General features: G+C 41.2%; 1 protein-coding gene across 8 annotated transcripts in view; it reads left to right on the forward strand.

Moving 5' to 3' along the window:
- tbc1d5 (TBC1 domain family, member 5) overlaps positions 1 to 19,790 on the forward strand; it is a 551,970-nt gene that overhangs the window by 470,054 nt on the left and 62,126 nt on the right. For all 8 annotated transcript variants that reach the window (XM_078538526.1, XM_078538531.1, XM_078538533.1 and 5 more), the window contains 2 exons: positions 3,448 to 3,614; positions 12,685 to 12,784. In XM_078538526.1, coding sequence (XP_078394652.1) covers positions 3,448 to 3,614; positions 12,685 to 12,784 — 267 coding nt within the window. The remainder of the gene's footprint in view (positions 1 to 3,447; positions 3,615 to 12,684; positions 12,785 to 19,790) is intronic.

A 19,790-nucleotide genomic window follows, 5' to 3' on the forward strand; every position in this document is an offset into this window, starting at 1 on the left:
CACACTAGCGTCCTCATCAAACTGGCATATTCCGCAACTCATGGCTTACACATCAAACATCATTTTGGACCCCAAATGGCATCTGTATCACGTAAACAATGATTTCTACCAACCCCAATTTCAACCCAATATATCTTACATTCATGAAATCAAAATGCCTGAGTACCAAATGTACTTGAATAGTGATGGGAAGTGCAGGGGACAACACTCTTCCTTGCTAATACATTCCTTCTTTGCTAATAATTGAAGCATGCAACCATGTTGTATGTGTTATGATCCAATGCTAATTTTGAAAGGAATGCTTCTTTATCTATTTTCGTCTGGTCTTGAAGATTATTTGGAATCTTCAGGAAAGCAGAACAGTATTGACTACGTGAAGATTCAGCTTTTGGAGCTGTTTGAGGTGTCATTTAATCATGTCATTTAATCTACAACTGTTCCTCACAAGCAAGATCCAAGTAACCTAAAATAACAGTTAAATCCAGCAAAGCATCTCTTGGTATCAGCCAACCAATTATTTAATCCGTGAGTTGTGCTATCAAGTGAAACCCTTCTGCTTCCAAAAAGTCTTCCATTCTAGATGCAAGTAATGTCAAGTGGAAAAGATTAAATTATTTTGTTACTACAATAATTTGAGAACCATTATCACTGATCAGTAACCTTGTTTTACATATAATTTGTTGGAAAATAGTGGTTAATCAAGTGTTATTAAAGCTGATTTTGTAACAACAATAGTATTCTTTCTTACTTTTATAAGTGGAAAATCTGCCAGACTTTTGTTTGTCCAAAAGTTGGACATCACTTCCTAATGTATGCTTTAAAATAAAATTACGGTTAACTCATCTGTATTTGAGACTGTTGTTGCTTATCTCTAAAGTATGCAAAAGATAAATGAATGAGGAAGAAATTAAAATTATCTAGTTCCATCTTGGTTTTTCTCATTTTGTCTTTTCTCAAATTCTCCTTACAGTATTTCTACCTCTGACTTAGAGTCTTTAGATATTTGATTTTAATAAATTATCCTATTGCTATGTAACCATAAGGAACTACAAGGTGCCTTTAATGAAACAAACAGATATAGGATAATGTTTTTATACAGCGGGTAGATCACATAATGCAGATGCCCTTAAATTAAACTCCTTAGAGAAAAACTGGCATAAATTTTTGTCTTCGCCATCTGGTGGAGCAGATAGACTACCCATGTGTCATAGAACCCACCTGATCCACTCCACCAGAGTATTGCCCAGAGGGTGAAGATGAAAGTGTACTCCACTATCTCAGTGACTTCTTATCCAACCCCGAACCACTACCTCCCAATTCCCTTCAACAAAACTTGGAAGAGGAACCGATCCTGAAAAGTGTACTTCAGTTCCTAGCTCTCTGATATCGCTTTTGGTTACCTCTGTTACAATCCCCGTAGAAACCGATAACTTTAAAAAAAAAGAGATATGGATTTCCCAGTGGCCAATGCAAAGAACACATGACAGGATCTCGTATTTTAAGACTTTTACTGAACAAACAGACTAAAATCAACATCGACTAAACATTACTTAGTAGGCAACTAATGCATTAAAGTACAGAAAGGGTATTCCCTAATAACTTCTTCACAAACCTGAAAACCCCATGCTGCATTTATGCATTACACCGTACTGTCAGCAGAAATGTAGTCTTATGTTTGAAGTCCAGCTCCCCCTGTCTTTAACAGAATTTCTTCTCCCTGCCTCACCAGGGTGAAGCTTTCAATTTCCTTTTAAACAAAGTCCCTTCTTGAACTTCTGAGCATCATCGAATGGATTTCCAATAGCAAGGCACCCTCTGGCGACCCTTTGGACTTTAACTCTCCACAATCCTCTTTTCTCTGAACCGGGAATCCACCCTCTCCAGCACTCTGCTTGGTGGTTCAGTTTTGGTCTGGGCCCCTGTCCCGATGGCAACCAGGTCACATGGGCTTGTCTCCTGGGATATTTAGTAGGAGGTCACAACCCTCTCTCAAACTACTCCATTTTACCTTGAATTAAAGGAGACAGTTTAAAACATGGCTGTCTTATAAAGTCCAGCATTCGTAATGCCTCCCATAATGTTTCTGCTCTTAACTGCCTGTGACAAATGCTCTGCTTGCATGTTTTGTTATGTGAAAAGCATTTTATAAATATAAGCTATTCTGCATTCAAAAAATGAGAGACTAAGAGATTGTTCTTATGTTTTTCTTTCTTTAAACAATATACAGATTTGTTTGTAGTGTTCTGCTTAGTTTTTCATTTCATTACTGCATTATAGATCATTAATGTTCTCCTTATATCTGTAAAATACTTTGAATTCTGAAGAATTTAAGCACTATAAAAAGTATTTTCTACCTTATTGTATAACTTGACAAGTATTGAATGTATGTATTTTCCAAATTCTACTTGATCATCTGTTAAAAGTTCAGGACAAAATATGCACAGTGACAGAACATAAGTACTAGAAATATTGCAAAGAACTTATTGTTGTCCAATGGTTAAATGCACCCCACTCTTCGCATTTAAGTGATCATGCCAGCTGTCGAGTCCAGGAATTTGGAACATGAGATAAGTTTGACTTTAAGGGTTTGGCAGCAGTATTAGAAATTTTGGAGGGAATAATCATGCAACACTTTAGTCTTGATGCTCATTTTGTACAGCAGTATGAAAACTATTGTTTTGAACAAAGGGCAATTAGTTCTCAGGATTTCTTTCGATTTAAATCCCTATGTATGAAGTCAGTTTCAGTAAAATTTTTGCAAATTTCATTCACATGTGAGAAGAAATTCAACCTGAAAATTATCCCTGGGAAGAGAAAATGTAAATTGCGTACATTAAATCTTTATTATTTCATGTACTAATGGACAGGTTATATAATGACACAAGAAAATTTATGCATAGCAGATATAATCAGACATTATTATTGAAGGATGTGTACACTTTATGTAAGGAGTCCAAATTTCAGAGATTAAACATTAACTACTTTGATGCACATTGAACCTTAATGTATACCCAACGAATGCCACTGATACATTTTAATTATGAGAAAACTGGTGGAAGCAACAGCTAGTGGTTAAAGGATACTGTATCCTCAATATGGGGTATATCTTCAGGAATGCTAATATTTTCCTCAAAAGTAGGCCTTCATTTGAAATGTTGTGGAATTGAAGTAAACATTACATTTTGAAAACATGAAATGAATTGCTGGTGTGTTCATACCTTGGAATGTAGTTCACTGTTATGATTCATTCAGATATATTTAGAAAATATAGTTGCTATGGTACAATAATCATTTTACCCATCATTATTTTAAACAGATTTGTAAATAAAGTCAATAAATGTCACTGTACTATGCTAGTCTAATATAGAACAGGACAAAAAGACCTTTGTAGCCCACAACATGAAATCACTTTGGTAATTTTTATGTTCTTTTAAACTATTTGTTTAGGTCATGGTGCCACTCATATTAGTGCCTCACCAAGTACTGAGAGTTTGCCTTCTGCAAAAGATAACACAGCATCTCCTCCGTATTCTACTGCTAAAAAGGATTCATTCTTCAGTACAATCTCTCGTTCACGGTCACACAGCAAAACTATGGGTGGCCGAAAAGACATGGTGAGTCCTTTCAGTAATCACTTGTGTTAAAAGGTGGAGTTTTCAGATTGGAACATTTTGCATATATTTTAAGTGAATGTTAAAAGAAAGGTAAGATCATGGAACCATATACTTTTTATGCTCAACTTCACACCATTTAAATATAAAAATGTTGTTTGCTCATTTTAGGGGATAGTGACACATCCTTCTCTCATGCCTCTACTGATACAGCACTGGATTATGTAATTATTCTGGAGTGATATGCCTTGTAATAATGTTGACCTTCACTCAGCAATGTTCCTGATTTAACACCTGAGATCAGACACTGTAATGTAAACAGATACAAGATTAAACCCTACCAGCCAAGTCCTTTGGATGTGGCCTGTATCGATCATTTTTTTTCTTGTGTATTAAAACCCTTCCACTCAGCAGTAATCGACATTCTGGTTGTCAAATTTAACAGATAAAATACTTGGTTTTATTTCAAATCCCTTGATGGCAAAATGTGATTGGTCTTTGGATCCACAAGGTTTCAGTCCCTATTTTGTCATTAAAGAAATTCCTTCTGCATATTAACTGTTTAAATTTTCACTTCCAAAGATGTAAAAATAATAGAAGAGACACTGTATTGACTCTTAGTAATTGTAGCTGAGAGTGGCAGATTGAGGTATTCCAGAAAAAAAAAGCATTAATACTCTTTCAATGTTAAAAGAAAATTAATAAAAGTACTGGATCAGAAAAATGGAGAGAAAATGGAACTATCTAAATAGTGCTTGTTGCTCGCAGGGTATGTAAAGGTTGAAGCGAACAATTTAGATGCATTTAAGGGGATGCTATACAAGTATATGAGAATGAAAAGACTAGCGGGTTATGCTGATAAAACTTGATGGAGGAAGATGGAAGGAAGCTCAAGTGGAGCATAAATGACAGCATGGATTGGTTGAGCCAAGTGACCTATTTCTGCGCTCTTTACCTGACGTAATAGTAGTTATTTTTCAATTCTGCTGCACAATCTTTCAGCCTAAACCTGAATGTTGTCCAGGTCTTACTGCATATTGACATGGACTGAAGTCTCAAATGGAGCTGAACATTGTGCAGTCATTTAGTGAACATCCCTACTTCTGACCTCATGATGGAAGGAAGTTTCATCATTGATGAAACAGCTGAAGATGATTGGCTCTAGGACACTACCCTGAGGAACTCCTGCTCTGATGCCCTGGGACTGAGATGATTGACCTCCAACAACCACAACCATCTTCCTTTATGCTAGGTATGACTCCAACCAGTGGAGATTTTTTCCCGATTCCCATTAGCTCCAGTTTTGCTAGGGCTTCTTGATGCCACATTCGGCCAAATTCTGTCTTGATGTCAAAGGCTGTCACTCTCACTTCACCTCTGGAGTTCAGCTCTTTTATCCATGTTTGGACCAAGACTGTAAAATGCAGTCAGGAGCTGAGTGGCCCTGGCGGAACACAAACTGAGCGCCAGAGAGCAGGTTATTGCTGAGTAAATGCTGCTTGATAGCATCTTCGACAATACCTTCCATCACTTTGTTGATGATCGCGAGTAGGCTTATGTGGCAGAAATTTGCCAGGTTGTATATATCTTGCTTTTTGTCGACAGGACATGCCTCGGCAAATTTCCACCTTGTTGAGTAGTTGCCAATGTTGTAGCTGTATTGCAGCTTGGCTAGGTGTCCAGCCAGTTCTGGAACATGTCTTCAGTACTATTGCTGGAATGTTGTCAGGTCCCATAGCCTTTGCAGTATCCAGTGCCTTCACCCATTTCTTGATATCATGTGGAGTGGATCAACTTGGCTGAAAACTGGCATTGGTGATGCTGGGAACCTCACGAGAAGACAGCGATGGATCATCCACTCGGCACTTCTGGCTGAAGATTGTTGAAAATGCTTCAGCCTCATCTGACGTGCTGAAATCCCCCATCATTGAGAATGGGTATATTTGTGGAGCCGCCTCCTCCTGTTAATTGTTTAATTGTCCACCACCATTCATGATTGGATGTGGCAGGACGGCAAAGCTTAGATCTGATCCATTGGTTGTGGGATTGCTTAGCTCTGGCTATCGCATTCAACTTACACTGTTTGGCATGCAAGTAGTTCCTGTGTTGTAGCTTCATCAGGTTGGCACCACATTTTTAGGTATGCCTGGTGCTACTCCAGGCATGCCCTCCTGTACTCTTCACTGAACCAGGGTTGATCCCCTGGCTTGGTGGTAATGGTAGAGTGAGGGATATGCCGGGCCATGAGGTTACAGATTGTAGTTGAGTACAATTCTACTACTGTTGATGGCCCACAGCATCTCATGGCTGCCCAATAATGATTGCCCAGATCTGCTGAAATCTATCCCATTTAGCACAGTGGTAGTGCCACACAATATGATGGAGGGTATCCTCAATGTGAAGACGAGATCTCGTCTGTGGTGGTCACTCCCACCAACGCTGTCATGGACAGATGCATCTGCGACAGGTAGATTGCTGAGGATGAGATCAAGTAAATTTTTCCCTCTTGTTGGTTCCCTCACCACCTGCCAAAGACCTAGACTAGCAACTATGTCCTTTAGCAACAGCTCAAGGAAACTGAAAAGTGCACAACCCATTTGACTTTTTTCCCTGGTCAACAATCAGTACTTTTTCTGTACTTTTGCAGCTGGAAAGTAATTAATCCCTATTTTAATATTTATCTTTAGTTAATCTCTAGTTAACTCTAGGCTCATCATGTAGCTTATTACTTGATGCCTATTAGTAGTTTCTAAGTTCATTCAAGTGAGTGCTTGTAAATTGGCAGATTTCTTTATCATTGATATGTTGCAATCTTAGTATCGATATTCTGTTATTACACTGTAGTTACTTTGTTTAATACAAAGGCAAAATACCACAGATGTTGGAAATTGGAAATACAGTAAAGTCCCATCATTTGCGACTTCCTGGTTCACATTTCACTTACCTGCGCTTTGCACTTTGTACACAGAATCGCGCAGCACCTAAGCACTGTTCACTCATCCGCAGTTTCTTCTCCCTCTCTCTTCTTTCCCCGGGGAGACAGCAAACATAACGGAGCAGAGGCCGGAATGGTTGCAACTGAAGTGCAGCCCAAACAAAGGGATTAACACAGAAATGTCCAAATCGTGCTGCAATAACGGCTGTGTTCATTTTGAAATCTTCATCGATCTATTTGCTCAGAGGCTCCCCTGTCTGTCAGATATGGGTACCGCACCACAATTTAGAGTACAGTAACAGCCCAAACCAATGCTCTCCACGCGAGGCTGGAACCGATGTAATTCAGCCCCATGGAAAAGCATATTCGTTGATTTCACTGTTTGCGAGGTTTCGCAGGAACATAACCCCTGCGAACGGCGTAACTTTACTGTATAAACAGAAAATGCTGGAAATACTCAGCAAGACCAAGCAGCATCTGTGGAGAGATAAACAAAGTTTCCGTTTCAGGCTGGTGGCCTTTCATCAGACCGGAAAAAGTTACAGATGTAACAGATTAAGCAAGTACAGGTGCAGAGAAAAGGGAGGGGAGGAAAGATAAAAATGGAAGCTCTGTAATAGGGTGGAATAGGAGTGATTAAATGAACAGCAGACTTACTACCATCAGCTGCTGCCTGAAAATATGGAGCAGTGGTTATGATCTGAAAATGTTGAACTTGAGGTTGAGTCTGGAAGGTTGTAAAGTGTCTAATCAAAGGATGATTCCCTGAGCTTCCATTGAACTTCTTAAGAACAGTATAGGAGACCAAGGTTAGATTGGGAGTGGGACATAGAATTAAAATGGCAAGCAACCAAAAGCTCAGGGTCAGGCTTGTGGATTGAATGGAGGTGCTCAGCACAGCAAACACCCCAACTGTGTTTGGTCTGCCCTGTGTAGAGACTATATTGTGAACAATGAATACAGCATATTAAATGGAAAGAAGTATAAGTAAATTGCTGTTTCATACTTAGTTGAGTGTCTCTTTCAAGATGTGTGTCAATTAGTTTCCAACTAAAGACCTATACAGCTTTCATTGGATCGTGTAAGATTCCCAACCTGACCTTAGCTTTTGGGATTTAGAAGACCTAGAAGGAGTATGTTGAGCAGAAACAACTTAACATTCAGGAAATTGTTTATTGTTATTGAAACCTTATGGATCCAGCTTACCTTTCCCAACTGAAATTTCACAGAAATTGGAAAAATCTCTTGAGGAATTCAAGGGGGAAGCACCATGGTGTTGAGAAGAAATGAAGACAGGTATAGATAAAGAAAGGAAAAAAATAATGTTATATAAGAAAGATAGCACCATGGGGGTGGTGGTCGGGGCATGGGTTGACATGGATGGGGTATAGAGAGTGTGTGGGCTTGAGGGCTTAGAGGGCTGGTTTTTGCTTTCTTGGTTTTTTTTACAGCTGCGATAAAGTACCAGAGCACCCAGGCGGGCATTTCACCCAGCCCGACTCCACACCCAGCAGCCTTTGTGGCTGCTGCTGCACTATTTTTGGGGGCGGCGATCCCAACCCCTGTTAAGACCATTCCCCACCCCCCACCCCCCCCTCCTCCAACCCCAGTACGAAAATCCAGTGCACTTACTCCCGAGTCAGGTTTGCAGAGTGAGGAATTTTCCCACCTCTGCAGTTCCAGCTGAAAAGGCAGGCCTAGGTTTCACTTTCAGTGTGATTAAGGATTACCATGAAAACTTGAAACAGAATGGTCCTGATCTTGCACTCTCCGGAGGGTTTGTACCCCGACAGTACCCCAGAAGCTGCACTGGGGGACACCTCGGAAGTCCCTAATCAAGGAATGCACGGGAATTGCTCAGGAAGTTTCAACTTCCATTGGGAAATTACCCTGCGTCTGGAACCATCCAAAATTTCAATTTAATGTTGGAGAATTCTGATGTTTCCAACTTAGCAGAATAGTTACCCAGGAAAAGTTAGAAGGATTAAAACCGGTTCTAACTCCTGGGTAGCTGTTCTAAGTGCCCCACAACCCGCCATTGGACACCCCAGACTAACCCCCACAACAACCCTTCCTGATTACCCTTCCCAAACCCCCCCCGACCACCCAACTACCCCCTACTACCCTGCTGCCCCTCCCCGACTACCCCCATAATCCGCAACTAACCCACCACCACCCCGACTATCCCCCAATCTGACCCACTTCAACTACATCCACAACTATCCTCCAGACCTTCCGCTGCCACCCCCCCCACCCCCCTCACTCCTGACTCATCCTACCCCCTCACCCACAAGTTACACACTTACCTTCTCTCCTAGCTTGTCAAAGTGGCTGGGGCATTTAAACTTACCCAAATACAGCAATTCGTGCCATAAAAAGTGGGCATGGCTTCATTTCCCCTGACGCTCCTACACTACTCTGAAGGATACCAGGAGCAGCTATGAGAAACCACGTTTCTCAGCAGGCCCAGGCCGAAAGTCTAGGTGAGAAATGTTGTGCCCCAGTCTAAGCTAAGACTGCCACTCCACAGAAGATTTTTGCCCTTTTCTTGATAAGTTGTGGGAATTGCTTTGTGGGTAGCCTGCTGTTATAATGTTTAGTTGATCAGTGCTTAAGACTTGTATGAAACTAATTTTTTTTTCTCATTCAGCTGTTGTGTCTTGTGCAGTACAGCAGTTTATGATTTTAGTTGACATGTTTTATTTGTGGGATGAGTGTATTTATTGATTGTAATTATCTCATTGATATTCTGCACCCTTTCCACAACATTTCTAGGGACTTGCAACTTTTATGGATTTTTCATTATGAGTCTATATATGTTTGAAATTCTATTTTATTTTCTCCTCAGCATTTCACTATAATCCTGTTTGTAATTGATTTTCTGCTTCCAGTTCATTGGACTAGGTGAAGGTTTGAAGTGATTGATTAAGAAACCTTTCTGCAACTCATTAGTTTTAGTCAATCAGCAAAGTTTCATTTCTATGACTGGATGCAATTGTGGCATGCTTTACTCTTGGTAGATATTTACATAACAAAATATTACAGGCATTGTATTGCTATGTTAATATAACAATTCAAATAGATGTACAAGTATATTTGTCTACCAGTCCACTTTAAGTCATTTTTATTTGACTTTTGAACATCAGGAGAGGAAAGTTAAACCACCACCTCCATGCTTCATTCTCCCTGATTTTCTCAAGCAACATGCTTCTGGCCCTATTGAAGGTCCTACGTTTCGGATGCCTTTTTTTAATCATTCACGGGATGTGGGCTTCACTGGCTGGGCCAGCATTAATTGCCCATCCCTAGCTGCCCTAGGGAAGGTGGTGGTGAGCTGCCTTCTTGAACTGCTGCAGCCCATAAGGTGTAGGTACATCCACAGTGCTGTTAGGAAGGGAGTTCCAGAATTTTGACCCAGCAACAATGAAGGAGCTGCGATATGTTTCCAAGTCAGGATGGTGTGTGACTTGGAAGAGAACTTCCAGGTGGTGGTGTTCCATTCTATCTGTTGCCTTTGTCCTTCTAGATGGTAGTGGTCATGGATTTGGAAGGTGCTGCTGAAGGAGCCTTGGTGAGTCCCTGCAGTGTATCTTGTAGATGGTACACACTGCTGCTGCAGTGTGTCGGTGGTGGAGGGAATGAATGTTCGTGGATGTGGTGCCAATCAAGTAGGCTGCTTTGTCCTGGACAGTGTCAAACTTCGTGAGCGTTATGGGAGCTGCACTCATCCAGCCAACTGGGGAGTATTCCATCACACTCCTGACTTGTGCCTTGTAGATGGTGGACAGGCTTCGGGGAGTCAGGAGGTGAGTTACTCATCACAGGATTCCTAGCCCCGGACCTGTTCTTGTAGCCACAGTATTTATATGGCTAGTCCAGTTCAGTTTATGGTCAATGGTAACCTCCAGGATGTTGATAGTGGGGGATTCAGTGATGGTAATGCCATTGAACATCATGGATTCTGTCTTGTTGGAGATGGTCATTGCCTGACAGTTGTGTGGCATGAATGTTACTTGCCACTTGTCAGCCCAAGCATAGATATTGTCCAGGTCTTGCTGCATTTGGACACGGACTGCTTCAGTATCTGAGGAGTCATGAATGGTGCTGAACATTGTGCAATCAACAGCGAACATCCTCACTTCTGACCTTATCATGGAAGGAAGGTCATTGATGAAGGTGCTGAAGATGGTTAGGCTGAGGACACTACCCTGAGGAACTCCTGCATTGATGTCCTGGAGCTGAGATAACTGACCTCCAACAACCACAACAATGTTCCTTTGTGCTAGGCATGTCTCCAACCAGTGGAGAGTTTTCCCCCTGATTCTCATTGACCCCTGTTTTGCTAGGGCTCCTTGATGCCACACTCTGTCAAATGCTGCCTTGATGTCAAGGGCAGTCACTCTCAACTCACCTTGGGAGTTTAGCTCTTTTGCCCATGTTTGAACCAAGGCTGAAATGAGGTCAGGAGCTGAGTGGCCCTGGTGAAACCCAAACTGGGCATCAGTGAGCAGGTTATTGCTAAGCAAGTGCCACTTGATAGCACTGTTGATGACCATTTCCAATACTTTATCGATAATCGAGAGTAGACTGATGGGGCAGTAATTGGCCCGGTTGGATTTGTCCTGCTTTTTGTGTGCAGGACATATCTGGGCAATTTTCCGCATAGCCAGGGATATGCCAGTGTTGTAGCTGTACTGGAACAGCTTGGCTAGGGGTGCAGCAAGTTCTGGAGCACAAGTCTTCAGTACTATTGCTGGAATATTGTCAGGGTCCATAGCCTTTGTAGTATCCAATGCCTTCAGCTGTTTCTTGATATCACGAGGAGTGAATCGAATTGGCTGAAGACTGGCATCAGTGATGCTGGGGACCTCTGGAGGAAGCCGAGATAGATCATCCGCTTGGCGTTTCTGGCTGAAGATTGTAGCAAATGCTCCAGCCTTAACCTTTGCACTGCTGTGCTGGGCTCCTCCATCATTGAGGACGGGAATATTTGTGGAGCCTCTTCCTCCAGTGAGTTGTTTAATTGTCCACTACCATTCACAACTGGATGTAGCAGGACTGCAGAGCTTAGATCTGATCCATTGGTTGTGGGATTGCTTTGCCCTGCCTTTCACTTGCTGCTTATGCTGTTTGGCACGCAAGTAGCCCTGTGTTATAGCTTCACCAGGTTGACATCTCATTTTTAGGTATGCCTGGTGTTGCTCCTGGCATGCCCTCCTGTACTCTTCATAGCATCAGGGTTGATCCCCTGGCTCAAGCTGGGGATATGACCTGCCATGAGGTTACAGATTGTGTTCAAGTACAATTCCGCTGCTGCTGATGGCCCACAGCACCTCATTGATGCCCAGTCTTGAGTTGCTAGATCTGTTCAAAACCTATCCCATTTAGCACAGTGGTAGTGCCACTCAACACAATGGAAAGTATCCTCAATGTGAAGGCTGGACTTCATCTCCACAATGACTGTGTGGTGGCCACTCCTACCAATACTGTCATGGACAGAGGCATCTGCGGCAGGCAAGTTGTTGAGGGTGAGGTCAAGTATGTTTTTCCCTCTTGTTGGTTCCCTCACCGCCTGCCACAGACCCAGTCTAGCAGCTATGTCATTTAGGACTCGGCCAGCTTGGTGCTACTGAGCTACTCTTGGTGATGGACATTGAAGCCCCCTACCCATAATACATTCTGTGCCCTTCCCACTTTCAGTGCTTCCTCTAAGTAGTGTTCAACAGGAATATTGAGAAGAATCAAATAGGCTACCCAAATCAAAGGTATTGCACCATCCCAAAATCAATTTCACAGCTCATTGGCATATTAAGTTATTTATGGAACCTCAAGTATGTAGTCAGTTGATTAAAGATCCAAACAGAATATTTCCAAACATTTCTTCAAAGCTAGTAAGTAAGAAAGCGAATTTCTGTTCCACACTCATCAGACTATTTGATCATCTAAAACACCTTAAATGGCTGATTGTGAAGAGGTTTAACTTAATATCTTAAGCCCCTTAGCAATATTGCTAAAATTCTTTTTAGGTTTTGAAACCAAAATTAGTAAAGATCCAGTGCAACTTATTCTGGAGGGGCAAGAGTGTGCCAGTATAATAGCACGTTGAAGATTTCTAAGAGTTCTTTTTTTTTATTCCAGGAGGATGAATTGGAGGCACAGGTCTCATTTCTTCAAGGGCAACTGAATGACCTCGAGGCAATGTGTAAATTCTGTGCTAAGATGATGAATGTACACATATGTAAGTATTGGTTGTATTATTCCTGGGCAAAAAACCAGTATTGCACACAGCAGACTGATGCTTGTATTGATGCACATATTTACTTATGCTATTCCTCAGCAACTGTCACCTATTATGCTGTTCTTTTTTTTGGCAAGTTAATCAATTATCACATCTCTCAACTGCTGTATGACTTTTAGACCTAATTTAATCAACTGAGAAAGTTAGGGGCATCCAAGCTTAAAAATTCAGCTCACGAAGCTCAGGCAGCTAGGTTTTATCTCCACTTGCTGTATTTGCTCTGCTGGTTTATCTTGTTTAAATTTTCTGTGCTAGGGAGTTTGAGACTAGCTTAGTGTTAGTGTCTCATTGGTAGATATCTCTAAATCTGAATACCAAATTCTGTTATTAATAGCAGCTTGAAATATGCATAAATTCATAACAGGAACTTAAACTTTATAACCCTATAAACTCTTTTCAACAGTACAACTTTTGGTGGATTTCATGATATTAACACTGTTTTACTGATGTAACACATTAAATGTTGAATTTATTTTAGCATTTCAAAAAAGGATTTTTTTGCTGGAAACATGAAAAGAAATCTGTACTTACATTGTTGCAGAAATGTTACTGCATCCTGGGAGGATTAAATCAATGTTTTGTTTCTCTAATTAATTCTAAATATTATTAAGATTTTGAATTAATGTTGAATATTTTGAATTAATTTTACAGCTAATGTTTACAGCTAATTTTTGTAATGTTATCTTTCATATTTTCAAAAGAATTTGACAGCATTAGATGATCAATGCTTGCTTTCAGCAGTTTAAGCACTTTTCAAATGGATGTGTGCAAGTTCCCCAAATGAAGTGAGGCTAATTAAGGACTTTGGGCAGGTTATTCATAAACTGATTCGTGTGCCTGCCTCAGAGTTGGCTATGGCTCATAGCTTGAAATGTTTCCATTTATGGCTATTTCCTGTTTCAAGGTCAGTTTTCTTTCCAGCACAAAGCTTTTGCCCCTTATTGTATGACTCTTTTGCTTAGCAATTCATCTCCAAACCAGGATCTTGTCAAATCTGAAGTCGACTGCGTTGCACTTGACCACAATTGCACTATTAGCTTCAAAATTCTTTGGGAGGGTGAGAGTTGCAGCATGAGCTGTAATTTGAGTTTGACTACAAAATACTGAATTGTAATGGAATTTGTGTGATTTTATTCAGCAACTTAAATTTTGATTTATCTTTCTAACATTTTGTATTTGTTCTGTGCAAAATCTCATGCAGAAACTGCTTGGATCAGTGTCCGGGATTTTGTCAGGCTGACGGGGCTCTTGCCCACCGATCAGAAAACCTGAGGGAAACCTGTTAGTTCCGTGAGGGAGGCCCAACAGAATTAAGTACCCTTCAGGCACTAAATTGGTGCCTTTGAGCCTTCCCCACACTTGAGGTTCCCAGTGGCAAAAGTTCCTCAACCCCAAGAGCTACTGGCTAGCCAGAGGTCGGCAGCTTGTCATTGCCACCAACAGAAGCAGTGTCTGCTGGCAGCGCTGCACCCACCTGAGGTCCAGGATTGCTGGGGTTCTCAGGCTACAGATGAGTGAAGGCAGGATAGGGGTCACGGGGTGGCGGTCACAGGAGAGGAGGCAGCAGAGGGGGTTGAAGGCAAGGTTAGGGACATGGCTTTTAGGTATCCAAGATATCAGGGTGGTCACCTCTCTCCCTGTCTATCACTTTTTTATTTACCTCATGCCGGAGGCCATTTGCTAGATAAAAGGGTGGCTGAAGGCATCCTGCTGCGTTTGTAGAGTCTAGTGACCTCAATGCAAGAAGCACAATATTTGTGACCTTGATCCCTACCCTGTCTCGGTCCTTGACTCCTTGGAATTGTGTTTTTTTACCCGGTGAGAAAGAATGCTGCACCAACTAATTCCATGAGTTCTGTGCAATTCTAAAAAAATACCATTTCTTAAAGGTCCCCATTTCCAACAATTCACCCCTTTGAGAAGGAAATATCCTTACTGACTTGTCACAACTGATCTGGCTAGCCTAGACATTTCCACACTACAAACTTGACTTCCTAATTTCTTGATTACATATCACAAATAAAGCTACTAGGGTTATTAATACCAGACTCTTGGTGATTACCAAACATAGAGCTAGCATTGTCACTGGGGAGTTTGACTGACTCGGTTTACTAATTCATACCAGGCCTGTTCTCCTAATCTCTGAATTTCTTGTTGTATTTCTTAATTCTACTGGACCATTTTAACCAGGTGTTTCTCAGATGTGCTGGTTCTATCCAATATCGATTTAAGGTTCAAGGACAATGGGATGGCTAAACTGGGAAATGGCCTTAAGGACCTTGTTTTGCATAGAGATGTTTACTCTCAATTCTGTGTCATGCATGGATATGGGAACCGGAGATGACTTTCTATTATAGCCGCTTCAGTGAGTTTGAAGCAGAAAGTGGACTTCAAAATAGGACATACCTTATTCCCATGCTTCATTATTCTTGTGACGCAATCGGTTCCCATCTGGAGCTTTATGTATTCTGCACAATTTCCCCCCGCATCTGGACTATTATGTCACAAGTGGATTATTCTGGATCCAAGGTAAAGCCACAGGCTGGCTGGATTTATAACATTACAGCAGCACAAGTAAGCTCCTCCTCTATTAGAGCAACACTCAGTGTTCGGGCTGTCCCAAATCTGTTACTGATTTATCAAGATTGAGGGAGGGGCTGCATATGATAAATGGACACCCTGGTCTATGGTCCCTATGGATTCCACCTTGAACAGTTGCCATTTGTCGTCTGCCCAGAGGCAGTGTTATGACAGAGAAGTTGGTAAAGGCTGAGTTGTTTAAATCCCAGAGGGAAACTTGAACTACTGCCGTAACCTATATTTTCAATTGGTATGTTTGAGATGCAGCTCTGAATTCAGAAATAAAACCACCAAGCCTCAAGAGGTTTTTTTAAATATAAAACTAAATTAAATATTTATTAATTTAACAACTAATTAAACACATACACATGTCTATAAATTACTACCATACTAACTTTTAAACAAATTCCCAAATTAATCACTCCTAGGTAAATCTTCACCAAGGCAACAATAACCCATAAACTTTAAACAGACACCAGGCAAAGCACATTTGACCTTACAAATTCAAAATGAGGTTCCTTTCAATTTGGTTCCTTTGCAGATAAGTGTAGGCTTACAGGCTGGTTACATCTTACATGCCTCTGCCTCACACACACAAACTCCTCTCAGTTTATACCTAGCTTTCCCTTTGAGTGTAAATTTTCCATTGTATTATTAGGTTTTTAATTTTATCTCTCCTAACAATAATCCTTTCATTCCACCAATTTTATTAGTAATATAAACACATTGCTAGGTGTCTCCTAGCTAGGTGCAAGATTTCACTGCCTTCCTTTGAATGTTATAGTCAACAAATCAAAATGTACTCTTTACCTTTTAACTTACATTTATCCAATTAACATCTCAAACTGCTATACATCAAGGCGCCCAGACTAGCTGGCTTTAATCCAATTAAGCCACACACAGACACACAGACCCTACTACAATTCCAATTTAAAAATAATTTCAAATAACATATTAATATCTCTTCATGACAGGCCTGGTAACCATAAGACTACTAGTATCATATTTCCCTGGTCCTGATTCCTCTTCACCAAGTAGGTTAACCTATGCTATCTAGCCCACTCTGCGTCATTATCATCTGTAAACCATTCACTAATCAGGCTATCATTTAGAAAGGGTGGAATCCAGTTATTCTCTGTCATTAAGCCCAGCCAAGATTTGATCAAGCATGTAACTCCCATAGATGGAGCAGGCGATGGCCTCCAATATATTCTTTTCTGCCTCACCCTTGTTTTTAATGATCTCATTGATTGTTTCCTGAATCTGTTAGAGTGCCCTTACCTTGTCTTTAAGTGTTAGAAGATTTTGGACAGTTTCTGGATGATACCCCTTGCTTCTTGATCCAGACGAAATGCCTTTTAGTTGTTCCCTCACTGCCTCGCGTTGCGCTCCCACATACTCTCTGTATTAGCTCGATTCTAAGCAGCAGTTGTCACTGATGCTCCTATCCCATTCAACTTTCCCAAACCCCTTTTCCTTCTTTGTCTCTTTTGTCATGTCTACCTTACTCGGCCTCTCCCTCTGATCCCATGATCCCCAATTATCCTGTGCTAGGTTTTTTGATCAGAAATCCCCCACTGTTTTTTCCACTAGCTGATCATAGTATGCTTGGTATTCTGACAGGGCATAGCCCTTGAGGGAGAGTAATATTCTCAAGGTGCAGTATGATAGATATTATCTCATACCTCACATCATTATAAAATTGTTTGTCGGTGCGGGTGACTACTAAACTATTTGTTGGCCCTATGTCCAGCTGTGAACATCTCTTTCTTCTGGCTTTATCCCCCCTTTGGTCTTTTGCTTTCCTTTTTCTTTACATCAATTGGTTTAATTTCTCCTCATTTTCCCTCGGTTCTGCATGTGTTCTCTGCTCATTTTTGGCCAGTTCAATGTCTCCTGGTCCTATTCTAGGTACTTTTCGGGGTGACTTTGGTGAACTTCATGGAGCCAAGTCTGTGGTCTCTCCATTTTCCCCATCCCAGTGAAACTTTGATGTTACCCTTATGTCTTTATTGGCACATTGGCATGCCACCTTTAATCTTTCCCCCTTTATTGCCTATACCGTGAGTGGTTCATTAATATCAGGCCTTTCCCACCTATATTGATCACAATAAATCATCATGTCACACCCGTACCCTGAGTTAAAGTTGCTGTATGGTAGAACCAACACTTATGATGATGACAGTCATTGCTGGGTGGTGCTGGTAAGTATTATCAGCCCTGGCAGGAGCCTGGGAGCATCTTTCAGTTGATCTGTAAGCAGAAATTGTGGAGTGTTTACTCTTCCACAGTTTTTAACTGATTAATATAGAACCATTTCAGTTACTTTTTCCTTTTTTTATCCGAAATTTGGTCCAGATACACTAGATACACTATTGGATAGGATCCCATCCATTTTGGTTTGAAAACATGTTCTTTCCTCAAATAATTTGGGACCCTGACCAGCTCTCCCACTTGGTTCTCAAATGGCCTGACCTTTTTAATCAAAATATTTTCTTACTTACAGCTGACTTTTCCCAATATGTTAGGTTGCAGACTCATTTGTTTTATGTTTGTGTTGCATCATGTACTCTAACCATTCCCGGTTGACCACTCCTACAGGAGCAGTGTGAGAGGTGGAGTGAGCACGTGGGCAGATGCCCTCATTAGTTCGCCCATCAAAGCCTGGTAGAGTCAGATACCTGTGGTGCTATGTGGAGTTGCTCTTATGGCCATCAGACACATGGGTAACATGTTGACCCATTGTGTGAGGTAATTTACACAAAGCTGGGGGCCTGTTTGAGGCTAACTAGAACCTTGTGAAAGTCAATGTTCTCTTCGCCTAGGGTCATGTGCAGGTCAGCCTCTACCTCCCTGAACGAGGTCATAATCTCCCATTTCACTTCTTGCTTTAATTCTAGGCAGCATGTAGCTAGGGAGATCAGTTAAATCATTGCTTTCTAACCATGGATATGAGATCTCAAAAATTTCCCATTTTGGCATGAGGAGAAAGGGGTTGGAGCTCACGTCCACCGTCATTCCCATTTCCTCCCTCGAGGTCCTAACCTTGCCGAGAGAAAGGGACCTGTTGTAGTCATGATCTCTGACCATGGTGAGTAGTTCTTCATCATTCCCCTCCGCCTCTGTCTTAGCCCTGGCTTGGGTAACCACTCACACTGACATTTCCTCATGGCACAGGAGGAGCAGAGCAGAGGAGGAAGTGCCGGTGTCACCTGCTCTGTCTGTAGAGACAGCAGCCGCAAATGCTCGCTAGTGGCCAACCTGTGTCTGAAGTTGCCCGTTGTTCAGTGAAAATCAGGCGTGATCTACGTCAGGGGAGACGCATTCCCTCCATTGGTCTAGTTCTCTTAAAGCCCCTCTCATATCCTCTAACTCTACCTTCACCTTGGCATTCTCTGCTTGTAACTCCGTGTTTTGTTCCAGTATTTTCTCTAACTGCTTTTTATAACATGCCCCATCAAATGCCTCCTGTTCTCATTGCAACTGAGTGTGTAAGAAAAAGATATCCTCTTTCCAGCTATGGCTTTCTTTTGTAGCTTATCTATCCATTCCCTTACCTCCTTTCACTTTTTATTCAGCTGTAAGGCACACACATGTGCCCCGTGGGCCAATTTATTCCAGACTCTTTTTTACTTAATCTTACCCTCTAAACCTCTTTAGAAAGTTTATCAAGAATGCACTCGTAATCCCAATCACCTTCTTCTATAACCCCCAGTATATCTCTCGCTCCCAAAGTTCCTGTCTTTAATGTCAGACTCTCTATCAGTCGCTCTCTAGCATATGCCAATGCCATTGTAACTTCTGGTTTCACTTAAGAATTAGTCCACACAAGCCTAAGACTGTTGCTTCTCAAATTTTAAGCCAGTAACACCTGGACTACTGTGTATCCCACTTCTGACACCAATCTGTAAGATTTAGCATTCAAGAATCACAGATTACCTCAGAGATGTGGTCGAAAACTCAAGTGATTTTAAGATTTTTTTTAAGAAACAACAGTTTATATGTGATAACTACTCCAATTGTGCTTAACTGTGACAGCTTAGATATGATAACTACTTCACGTGCATTTAACTACAGTTGAAGACTTTCTGAATCTTTTGACCATTATCCCTTTGAAAAAGTTTGAAGCATGGTCAATTCAGACAGGTTTCTTGTTTAAAGGACATGGAGCTTATTAGGTTTTCAAAATATTACTCTTTAATGTTTTTCCCATCCATTGAATAAGAAGCAGTTTGTTAACTTATCTCGGCAGTTGACAAGCACCTCACATCCACTATGTTGGGATATTTTGCTTTTCGGCTGTGGTTAGAGAGGCAAACACAACCATTCTGGTCCAGAAAAAGTTGCAAAAAGATTATAACCTAAG

This window comes from Cetorhinus maximus, chromosome 3, assembly GCF_964194155.1.
Source record: "Cetorhinus maximus chromosome 3, sCetMax3.hap1.1, whole genome shotgun sequence".
NCBI classification, from domain to species: domain Eukaryota; kingdom Metazoa; phylum Chordata; class Chondrichthyes; order Lamniformes; family Cetorhinidae; genus Cetorhinus; species Cetorhinus maximus.